A 12,905-nucleotide genomic window follows, 5' to 3' on the forward strand; every position below is an offset into this window, starting at 1 on the left:
TTTTCTTGATTATTTTCCAGATTCAAGGCGGTGATCCCACAGGAACCGGAAAAGGTACAGTTGTTGGTTTGATCTCCCGTCGATGACGTCACGATAAATATGGTGACAATATGTGTCTGAGTGCATCTCCCCCCCCCCTCCCTTTGTTCATATTACGTTTGGAGACGTAATACTACCGTAATACTGCTTTTAAAGACTACCGTGCCTAAAGTAGACCTGGTCTGTAGGTTCGGGTCACTTCACACGTATACAAATCAATCTAGCATTAAAAACAACTCCAAGTGGTCAAATTGTACTTTTACTCAACATTGTGTGTTGTAAAAGCTGTTTGTTTTAAACAAAATGGACTACAGTGCAAGTGTTTTTTTTGTTGTTGTTTTTTTTCCTGAAAGTGCAGGAGAGTGATCATGTAAAAAGCACCAGTTCATCTTCCAATTAGTTTTTCCAATAGTCATCATAACACACTGCACACGGTGTCTGACTATCCAGCAAATTACTTCCACTGATGTTGAGCTGAAATTTCCTGTATGGCAGCCTACATTGCTCTCAATAATAGCTTTACACTGACTTGGTCCGTTTCGTTTTCCTGAAAATTATACCTCAAGCCATCTCCTCCAAAGGGTTGTTGATGTTTTTTGTGGGGTGGCAAGTTGGAATTTTCTTTCCACTTGGGCAGCAGCTGATATTAGTGATCTGTGTTTCCATCATATTATTTGTTTGTGCTGAGTCTTTATCTTGGGCATCTTTTGTCAAAATTTGAACTGATTCTCACTTTTTAATGATTAAACCTTGATGGCTTGTTGATTATCCATCTCATCCCTGATCTTTGGAAGAAATTTTTCCTTTGAGGGAGGATCATCATCTTCAGACGTTGCCATGTTTGGCACTCGACGGCAGATGTTGCATCGTTCTGAAGACTATTTTTGTTGTGGCCAACAGCAGGGTTGTCAGATGCTCGGGCCTCAATTTCCTTAGGATGATGCACACTTTGTTGCACCAACTTCTGCATTTGGGTACACCTCTAACCATATGGAGTATGCTCATTGTTGTGCCTTTCTTTCCTCTGGCTACAATTTAAAGTGGTGAAAATGAATGGTCTCATTTTGCTCTCTGATCCACTATCTTCTTCATGGTGATTTTCTGGCCTGGTGTTTTAAAAAACATTGAATCTTCCCTTTGGCCATTTGCATACACTGTGCTGGTTCCTCCTCAGTCCATCCAGGGCCCTCTTGCAACCAATTTGTCACGTTTAATCCACAAGCACATGTACGGAACTTCTTGTCTGATGGTTTTACTTCTTTTCACCATTTTCATGGCTGAATCCTAGAATTAATAACATCAGTGACGTTTCCAGTCTTCCACATGGAGTTTGATTATTATCATCATAATCATTAAAATTATTGACAATCATCATTATCAGCTTCCAAATAATCCACCTTCAGACAGTTTGACTTTGATACCGCTGCTTGACACCTGACCAATGGGCTAGACTTTATGCCAAATCTCTATATTCTGTCAGGACATTTCAAGGCTGTTGTGAAAAATGCACTCTTGTGAATACCTTTTATCCTTAACTTTCATTAATACTTTTGACTTTCAATGACCTCTTGAGATTTGGTTAAAATTATGGAAGAGATTCGTTATTGTTCATCTTTGCACATGAATGCTGTATGTACTTGTATATTGAACACGTTACACACAGTGTAATATATATATATATATATATATATATATATATATATATATATATATATATATATATATATATATATATATATATATATATATATATATATATATATATATATAATCCCCCCCCTCACTATTTGTGCAGCTGGTCAGACTGTAATTGCCCAAGACCAACCAGGCAGAACAAAGCCTTCCTTGCTAAACAGCGTGATGAAGCCTTGAATTTAGCTTGTGTCCGTGATTGTAATTGCTGGGGTGGCACCTCAGGACCCGCTTTTCTGCAGCCCCACACTCGCGTGCAATTTAGCCCCAGTGACAGGCCTGAACACAGTCATGAAATTTCTTGTTCCAGATTAGATGTGTGTACCACAAATGGCACTCAAATTGTTAGTGGATGTTATCAGGAACTACTCTAAATAATATCTGACAGTGGTTACTGCCAAAAAAAAATTTTTTCCTTTGGATCAAGACGTCTTTTATTTATGGTTTTCTTTCCTATCCCTCTTCAGTACAGAGGAGTATGTGTTTATTTGCTCTTGCAATGTTTCCAACAAATGAACATTCTCAGCTTTCCTTTTGACTGCATTGATGTTTGTCTCATTGATATATAATGAAAGGACATCTGCTACTGATCATAATCTAAGTTGGGTTATTTAAAGACAGAAGAAGGCTTTCCTTTGGCAAAAAAAAAAAAACAAGAAAAAGTGAAATGAAGAAAATCCTCTAATTTGTCCTTTAAGATGGTAAAATGGAACAAAAGTTTGTTACAATGAGTTGTCACAAAAATATGGAATGAAGAACTAGTCTTGCAGGTGGAACAGGTAGAACGACTGATGAAATCAACAAGATGTTGATTGAGGGATGTTAATTGCAAGAACCTGACATTTCGGCCATTAAACCTTCGTCGGAACAAAAGATTGACGAAGGGTTAACTTTCAATCACACTTATCTGATCAAAAAATAAAAACATCACCTTTACTCAACCACCAACAAAACGGCGTCTTTTGCTCCAACAAAGGGTTAATACCTGAAACATCAGCCACTGCTTTGTTCTCACGGCAGTTAGCATACCTCCAACATCCTGTTGATACCATCCTTTATCCTACTATTAATTTGCAATTGGTCACTGGCTTTGACACCAACACAAATTTTTCTTATGGATCCGAAGCATCAAAAAGTGTCAGTACATTGAACAAACAGTTTCAAATGGAGCATCTCACCGCCATTAGAGCATTTAAATTCTATAAGATGTGACAACAGATGTGAATTGTTGCTCCCAGGTTGCCAGCTCAATGACAGAAGACGTCATTTCCATTTTTGCCTCATACATCCCTACCCTGTTTAGCATCCCATGCGGGCACGGGCATCTTGCTAGTTACAAACATATTACTTTGAAAACCCATTATGAAACCGAGTTGGAGTACATAAACGGCACATACTGGTACTATAGGAACATGCCACTCTTTCATTGTAAGAAAAGAAACTGTGTTGATTCATTGACATGCAACTAAAGTGCCACACAACTATAAAAGTACAGGTTTCTTTTTTTTTTCTTGGTAGTAGTAGTTTGAATTTGTTAATGACTCCCTGCATGAAAAACATAAACAAATCAAAGCTGGGGCTGGTGAAGGATATTGTGAGTGAAAATTTTGGCACGATCCCATGCTTCAATCGGAGCTGCATTGGAGATTTCAATGAAGGTTCAAAGAAATTGGTCGAAGTATACAAATCGAAACTCCCGAAAGTGATGCCAATTTTCTCGGTGTGTTATTTACCTAATAGACAATTTGTTTGAGCACAGACCTTGCTAATATTCCAGAGGAGAATGTCACCGTCACAACACTGGTAAGAAGAACCAAATGGTCTTGCTGGACGCTTGCTGCTCGGAGGTAACCAAACTAAATACAGTAGACTAGGCGTAAGTCGGCAGCGTGTAACTCGTCACTTCACCTAAGTCGGCAGCGTCAAAAAGTCCCGAATTTATCTCATGTTAAATCCCTTTGAATAAAGTCTGTAAGTCGTCATCTCTAAGTCGTCACTTTGTCTAAGTCGTCAGATGTTGTCCGTTCCCATGTAATGGAAAGTCAAGTAAATTATCACGCCTAACTCTTCACACGGAACTTCTACCTCGTGAGAAGCCCGATTTCATGAAATCGTGATGCGTGCTCATTGGTTTACACCGCCAGTGATAGGCTATTTATAAGTGCGCTGCGTTCAGCTCAGTCAGCGTGCCGTCCCACATGCATCTGAAGAGGTAGACAGGCTGCGCAATGCAGTCTCTGGCGAAGGAGTAAAGGATCGATCGAGCTTCGTGTTGAAGTCCGATCATGGTTTTATATTGGCTTGTTTTGTACATCACCACACTCACTTTCATATAGGTATTGAGTGGTAGTCATCACGATGACTGTGTGTCATTTAATTTGTCGATGGTATATGAAAACTCATTCTACATTAATTCCAATGAATGAATTCTAACAGCCATTCATTCCACATTTGTCGATGGTCATATACCATCACCGATGGTATATGAGTTGTCTTACAGTTGTTCATTATCTTTACTTTTGATAAAGTGATTCATGAATTCCATCTTTGCTTGATCACTTTCCAACTCACCAATGAACCCCCACCTATGCCCCGAGGATTGTGTTTCCCTTTTGGTACAATAGCCGGCTTAGAGATTGTTGCGCCCTCTCACACGTACATGTCCAGGCCACGAGCGACTTCATCCTTCACCCCACAGTCATCATGAATGTTCGCATACGCGTAACTCGTCACACGTCTAAGTCGTCACTTTTTTCTTGGTCCCGATGGTGACGACTTATGCCTAGTCTACTGTAGTTGTCAATTTATGAGCGGTGTGATAAAAGCTAGAGAGGCTTTATACACAGATCCAAGTTTGAATTGTTTGGCAACAATTGATGATTGTTTCATAAAATAATGGTATCAGTCGGTGTACAACATTAACAGGGAAGCATGGCAGAGGGCCAGTAAAATTTTGGGAATGCATCTCAGCCAATGGTGTTAGTGATTATATAAAAGTGATCAAACAATGATTGATGACAAGTACACAATCATGGACTCAATAATAATAATAATAATAAGTGGTGCCAGGCACAACAAATCCTGCCCATTTAAGGCATAAAGTTATTTTGGTGATCAAATTTAAATTTGATACATCCTTAACCTGAATGTTGATTGTAAGGAATAGAATAAGGAATATTTTAGTCTTAATTTGAAGTCAATTAAACCATTTTTGACGACGTTATGACCGTAAAATGATTTTGACCTTTCAAGGCCACGTAAGGTCAAAGGTCATGGTGTCAAATGAAAGCCAATAAATACTTGATATGTCTTCCATAGTAAACACACATATTCCTAACCTTTTTTGATTTATAATGGAAAATTTGTAATTTTGACCGATGACCATGACCCCCAAAACTTCGGACCCTACCGATCTTCACAAATATGCATTTTTCACAATAGGAACGGGTAGGATTATAAGTGACAAATAGAATAAGGTTCACTATAAGCTTAGTTTGAAGTAAATCAGATCATTTTTGACGACGTTATGAGCGAAAAACGATTTTGATCTTTTTGTGACCTTGACCTTTGATCCAATTGGACCCAAAAGTTAATGGGGTCGTCCAAGGTTCATTGCCCACCTGTGGATTAAATTTGATAGTGTTTGCTAAAGCCGTTTTGCCGTAAAGTTGCTAACAGACAGACAAACAAACCGGACGATTGCAATATCCCGCTCCCTCCCTCCGGAGGCAGGATAATAATAAATATCCCCCTTCCGCCATGCGGCGGGGGATAAAAACTCGAACCATGACAACCCAATAATTATTTGAAGACCATGGTATAGTTTTTGATTAATTTTCCTTTTTGGGGGATGGTGGTGGGTGGAACCTGACTGACATTATTTTTGACAATTGCTTCATTGTGTGGCTTGCTTTCAGGTTTTCATTAAACTGAAGGACAGTTTCCTGTTGGCATTTACATTGACACTGTTGTACGTAATGTTTCAAGTATTTCCTGGAGTGATTGTTTTCTTCATGTTTTGTATACCTTCAGGAGGCGATTCTGCTTGGGCTCGCCCTTTCAAAGACGAATTTAAGCCCAATTTAACACACACAGGCCGTGGTGTACTCAGCATGGCCAACTCTGGGCCAAATTGCAACAAGAGTCAGTTGTGAGTGCCCACACAGCCTCCACCCTGCCTTTTTTTTCAGCAATACTTACTCATGAGTTTATTAATGTATACTCTTTTGTAAAACAGTTGAAGTCCTCTGTAAATAAAGGTCCTCCTATGTAAAACAGCAAACACAGAATTCCTCAATTCTGTCTGCTTCCAAATCTCCCTCTCCCCTTCCCCTCAAATACTCGCTCTCTGCAGCTGCCTGACACTGTCACACCCAACTGCAACTGGACTCTGTCTTTTTCACCTGAGAAGGTGGAGAAGTTTCTTGCATCCTTCGACTCCAATTCTGTAACTGGCCCAAATAGTGTCAGTTCACGTGTCGTAAAAACCTGCTCTGCTACTCTTGCACATCCTCTTTCTGCTCGTTTCACCGTATAAAATTTTCCCCAGGTTATCTTCTATCTGCTTCGAATGCATTACATAAACAAAATGCAAAAAGCGATCCACTTAACTACAGACCTATTAGCTTACTTGCAATTACCAACAAGGTCATGGAATCCTTAATTGCAGTAGACATCAAATCCTTCTCTAACAGCCTGATTTTTGACTTGGTTCAGATTCAGACCAGGTCACTCCACTTTACTTTGGACATGCTGCCTCTGCTATCTCAACAATGGATGGAGGCTCTCAATGCCAGGTGAGAGATCAGGGCAGGCTCTCTGGACACATCTCAAGCATTTGATAGTCTGGCATCCCACCCTGCTGTCCAAACTGCCTATGGAATCCAAGGCCAACTCCACTCTTGGATTACTGACTTCCTTGACTCACGTAGCCAATGTGTGGTTCTCAATGGAATTCTTTAATTTCCTCTCCCCGTCAAGGCCAGAGTGCCCCAAGGCAGTGTTGTCGGCCCCATCCTATTCCTAATATTCATCAACAATCTCTGACCCTCGAGAAAATATTCTTACGGTTCTCGGAACCGTATGCATACAAACACAGTTGTCCCAAAGTTAGTTATGCCATTAGTATATGTGCAGATAGATGCCTTCCTTGTGTGTAGTGGGAAGACATGGGGGTGCATTGCAATGTTTTTTTATTTAGTTAGGTTAATAGATCATTTTCTCCCCTTTTATTTTATCCCCCCTCTTATTGGAACCACAGTACCTTCCTCTCGCTTGCCACTCTCATTTGGGCTGGACAAGCACTTCCACCGCTTACTCGTCTACCCAGAGACTCATTTTTCCAAGGCAAAATCTCCATGTTCGCTGTAGTAGTTCCTTCTCGGCAGGTCCAGACACGTGTTGAGTGGGCGGTTCTTGCCGGTGCCTGGCCGAAACCCTGCCCAGAAAGGGCGGACCACACGAAGGCCCTGTTCAATCAGGATGGACGATGATGTCGGCTTCGCCATGGCTCCACCCCCTAGCTCCGTGATCATTAAAATACAAAGCAATCCTCAGAGTGGTGTTATGGGATGAAAAGGAGTTCATGGTTGGATTTGAGAGAAAGAAAGGAAGGAGTTGGATTTGGAAGTGCTTAGTGCTTGGTTGGTTCATGTTCGGTGGGTTCGTTGGTTGTTTGGGAAGGTTGAAGGAGGTTGTGGTAGAGGGATTGGAGTGTGCAGTTGTTGAAGGGGTCGTTGTTACAGAGTGTCTGCCTACGTCTCACCTCGGCGGCCCGCCTGTTGTGCTGGTCCACGCACACCCGACCTCGACCGGATCTCTTGTTGGGTCATGTCTGCTGCCCTGTTCCCACCTTGGACTCCACTCAAGCTCCTCCACGGACCCGAACTCCACACGAGCGGCTGTGGTCCGAACTGTATGGCTTGTTAGGTGCTGCACCACGGAGCACTCCTTCCCCTGAAACTCTCGGGTACCGAGAACTGCGACCTGAACTCCCTCCCTTCCTGGCTACAAAAGGGTCCCCTTTTCTTTTCGTTGGGTTTGTTTTGGCTGAGTGTGTGTCTGAGAGTGTGGCACCTGTCTTTTAAGTAAAATTGTATTAGATCTTTGATTATTGTAATTCTTGCTTTTATTATTCTCGCGTAAGTCTGCTCTGTGTCCGCTTTGGTAAGTTGCTGTATAATTGTCACGCAACATCTCTCTCATCTTCCCCCTGCATAACATAACCAATTAACCTTGTTCCTGTGCCACATGTTTTTCCTCGCCTTAGTGTCAATAAATTATTGTAGAAATGTTCCTAACTCTTTTTGTCTTTTCCTCCATTGGTCCAGCATGGTTTGGATCTAAGTTTAGCCGGGTCTTAATCCCGGATAATCCGTTCCTTCTAGCCGGTACGTCCTTGGCAGTTCCGCTCGGCTGCATCCGATCCGGAAAGGTAGTTGGTACTCTACCGGTCAGTACAGTGATCTGGTTCAGGCAAGGCGTACCGAGGGCGTGGTTCCTCGGTAGTTGAAACCGCGTGGTTAATTAGGTAACTTGATTCTAGAAAGGAGGACCCTACGCCACACGGTTGAGGTATTGGCGTCCACGGTCGGTTTTGCGACCCGCCGCATCACGGAATTATCTGTGAGCAACGGCCTACAATTCCCCAGAGTCTGGTGGAATCGATGTAAATTCCCCCACCTAGTGGTCGTTCTTGCCACCGGACCCCGGCCCGCAACAATATGCTTTATCTTTTTACTGATCACTCTACCCTCTGCCCGAGTATCCCTCATCCTTCCGACAGGCAGCAGCAGCCTCTTCTATATCTGCAGATCTTAATGTAATCTCGAGCTGGTCAAACACTTGGAATATGTTTTTCAGTGCTGAGAAATACATATATATGTGTATATGTGTGTATATGTATATATATATATATATATATATATATATATATATATATATATATATATATACTTATATATACATATATATATACATATATACATATATTTATATATAGATATATATACATATATATATATATATATATACATATATATATATATACATATATACATATATATACATATATATACATATATACATATATATACATATATATACATATATATACATATATATACATATATACATATATATACATATATACATATATACATATATATACATATATACATATATATATATATATATATATATATACATATATATATATACATATATATATATATATATATACGTGTATATATATATATATATATAAGTAGGGTAAGAATACTGATTCTGGCTCACTTTTCCCCATGTAAATGAATGGGGATTTTCAGCGATTTATATTTTTTTCCCTAAAAATAAATCCCCTTTTTATCCCAAGGTATATTTATTTGTCCCCCTTTTAACTTGGAGGTTGAACCTCATTGAATTGAACACCTGGGGTTGAACAGCTCACTCATTGAACCTATAAAGATTTGTTCATTCTCAAATTCCTTCAATAGTTTAATTTTCTTTGCACAATAATCCCCATCTAAAATATTGACAAACAAAACATTTGAATCTTTATATTTTTTAAGATACCCCTTTTGTGCCATTACGAAATGATAAACTTCTCTTAATGCTCTTGTTTGACCACCTCCTGAGCCACATATCATTTTGAGATTATAGTAAATTGTTTTTCATTGTTCAATTGATAACCATCAAAGTTTTCAGTCCATTCAAGGATATTCATTTTTTTCTTTACATCCTCTAACTTACTAGTTTTTAAATTAATTCGCTTATTTGTTTTATTTACCTTTGTTTTAGTTATTTTTTCAATAAGACTTATTTGATATTTTTCACATTCATTATGTTTTCCATTTATATACCAAGACTGAGATTTTCTCCACTCTTTAGTTTGATTAATACTTGGTTTAACCATTTATATATTGTGAAAAACGCGGCGGTAGCCCTTAAAAACCCTAACCCATCTTCCCATCGTTAAAACATAATCTATTTTATACACTCTATCATACAATATCCATATGGAACACAATCTATTCCATTATCTAAAATAAATCTCTTATCATCAAAGGCTCCTAATGCCTTTTTATTTACTTCTTCACTATATATGTTATGTTTATAACTTCTTATTGTATTCATTTTCCTATATTCTTCTTTCTTATTCATCAAACAATTATAATAATTTCTAAAAGTTATTGATTTCTTTATTACATATTTCTTTATTCCCTTTAACCTCTTATCAATCTGTTCACCATACTTATAAGCATATGCCTTTGCTCTCAATCCAATAAACTCACTCATTACTTTTCCACCCAACTCATCCTTAAACTTACCAATAACCTTTTCATTCTTTTTGGAAAATAACTCACTCTTCTTGCTGAAATTACTTGTATCATATACTCCAATATTTTTCTTCATATCTTCATAAACATCATCAGTTTTTATATCTAGGATAAAACTATCAGTGTCCATATACAACAATGAAACATTTTCACCATACTCTTTCTTTAAGTCATTATACAAATAATCATACATCAATATCTTTGATAAATCAAGAACTGCTGTTCCAATATAAATTGGTTTATCCATTACAATACTTTCCTTTTTCATATGAATTGCAGAAAAGTTCTCTGAAAAAACCTCTTCTCTCTCAAAACTTGGTTTATTTATCAATCTCGAAGCTTCTTTCCAAGATGTTGCGAATCTAATGTTTTGCCTGTTTCTAACATTTTCCATAGTCTTTCCAAATACAGCATTATTCATTAATTTATAAAAGTCCCCTTCAAATTTTACTTTTGTATTTGCTCTCATATCTGTATTGAATTGAATATACTTTTTCACCCAAGGACTTTGTTTAAATTTTAAAACTCTATGAATTTTAGCTACTCTCAATCCTTCTCTCAAAAACTGTTTTAAGCTTCTCTGATGCAAAACATATCCCTCTTTATCATAGAATGTTGTTAATAACTTTTCTGTTGATTTACCTTTAATATTAAAACTTTTATGATAATCACTTAACCATTCTTTCTTTGGAGTTTCTTTCTCACATGCAAAAGGAAGATCTTTATGCTTATTATGAAGATCACTCGGGTACCTCAAATCAACTTCAAAATAATAACCTTCTTCTTCGTCATTCAATTCCTCTTGAGAAGAAATAACAATATTCATCAAAGCCTTTTCATAATCCTTTTCTTCCACCCACTCTAATTTACCATAAGGCAGAGATTGAGACATTGCCCATCCATACAAATTATTAGCATCAAAATACATCAAATAATTACTATCTTTTTCACTATCATAATTTGGGAGATATTTATTATTTGCTTTCGCATATCTTTTTGAACATACTTGTGATATTCCACCTCTCTTGGACTTCTCAATCATCAAAAGCATATCAACATCACTGATTAAATCTATATCTTGTTTTGTCATTTTCAACATTGCACTCCAAGCTAAACCAGGAGCTGTGAAATAGTGGGCAGGGTCTAATCCATAACAATTTTTATTATGACAGAGTGTTCTAAAAGCCTCAAACACATCAGCTAACAATAAAACATCTGTTTTTAGATATAAATCATGATATTCTCCAAGGTTCTTTATCTTAAATATTTTCCATATTTCTTGTGCGTGTTTATATTCCTTATCACTTATCTCTTCTTCATAAAGGTTATTATAGAAACTTTCTTTTGAAGGAAGTTGTGTTTCTTTAAATCTCATAAATGAATCCATATAATCATAAGGATAAATTCCCTTACTTGTAAGAATTTTCTCTTTACTTTGAATTTCATTCCTTGTTTGAATTTCCTCTCTCGTAAGAATTCCTTCTTTAATCAGAATTTCATCTTTAATCTGAATTTCCTCTTTAGTTCGAATTTTCTTTATAATTAGAATTTCATCTTCAGTTAGAATTTCCTCTTTACTTTGAATTCTCTCTTTAATCTGAATTTCCTCTTGAGTGAGAATTTCCTCTTTTGGAAAGAATGAATTAAGATTTGGAAAAGAGTCCGTGGAGCTTAGATTTGATGCGAGGTAGGCTAGTGGTGTTCCCATAAACTTGTAAGAATCTAAAAACCTAATACGAGTTATAGGTTTTGTGAATATCATTTTTGAAAATGAAATATACTTTTGACTTGTGTTTGTTATAGCAGAAATATTCCCTGGTGTTTTTGAAAGTTCATTTATAAATAGATGTGTATCATAGTTGGCGCTGTTGTGAAGAAAGACTGGAATAAAAGAAGGTAATTTATAATTAAGATTACAACAGGAATGAGCGGGACCTCTATATTTACCAGTAAGATGACAATGGTCTCTAACTTTAGACTCCTTAATTTCCCCCTCACAAATATGACAGATATTGTTCATTCTAAATTCTAATTTTTCTTCTTTGGTTAATTTCATCGGTTCATTTGTTTCTTTCATTAATTTAGTGAGTCTTATACAATCCTTTTCTAATCGTTTTACAAACTCTTGTGAAGCATTTTTTCCACGATAATGTTCAAGTTTGTTATACTTTTCTCCAACAGATGATTTGATATAATAACAAAAACCACAAGGAATATGTTTTTGATATTTATTTGTATATGGTTCTTTTGGATTAGGAGAAGCAGTATTTATCTTTTTAAGGATACATTCAAAATCAGCGTATATCACAAATGGGTGCATGATAGATTTATTATAATCTTCAAAATAAATCTTTTCACCAGGTTTAGGCATTGTAATTACAGCTGATTTATGATTACTACAATATTTTGAATGTTGTTCTAATCGTTCTTTTGTATGAAATGAATTAAGACATCGCTTACAAGGATATATTTTGTTTGCTGTTCTGAATACCTGAGAAGAGATTAATCTTGATAAATTATTGATGTATGTGTAATGTGAATTCTTTCCAACACTAAAATATAAAAGGTCAATGTGTGTTTCTTCATTTTTATAGTTGTTTGAAATTTTTAATATTTGAATTTTGTTTGTATCCGTTAATCCATATACATTAATAGAAAGATTATTCTTTTTCTCAAATTTAGGAATATCTGTTAATGGCATTGGGAATTTAAAATCTTTAATGTCCAAGGTATTCTCATATTTCATATATTGTTTTACTCTTTCTGAATTACATTTTGGTGGATGTAAGTGAGCAAGAACAGACCAGAGAAAACATTTATTATCATTGTTCTTAATAT

General features: G+C 36.9%; 1 protein-coding gene across 1 annotated transcript in view; it reads left to right on the plus strand.

Annotated features, from left to right (window-relative positions):
• Positions 1-12,905, plus strand: part of PPIL2 (peptidylprolyl isomerase like 2) — a 134,887-nt gene that overhangs the window by 103,633 nt on the left and 18,349 nt on the right. Inside the window, exons 14-15 of the mRNA XM_085860610.1 lie at positions 21-54; positions 5,764-5,881. Coding sequence (XP_085716736.1) covers positions 21-54; positions 5,764-5,881 — 152 coding nt within the window. The remainder of the gene's footprint in view (positions 1-20; positions 55-5,763; positions 5,882-12,905) is intronic.

This window comes from Eptatretus burgeri, chromosome 16 (genome assembly GCF_056783735.1).
Source record: "Eptatretus burgeri isolate ZD-2024b chromosome 16, Ebu_testis_v1, whole genome shotgun sequence".
Lineage (NCBI taxonomy): Eukaryota > Metazoa > Chordata > Myxini > Myxiniformes > Myxinidae > Eptatretus > Eptatretus burgeri.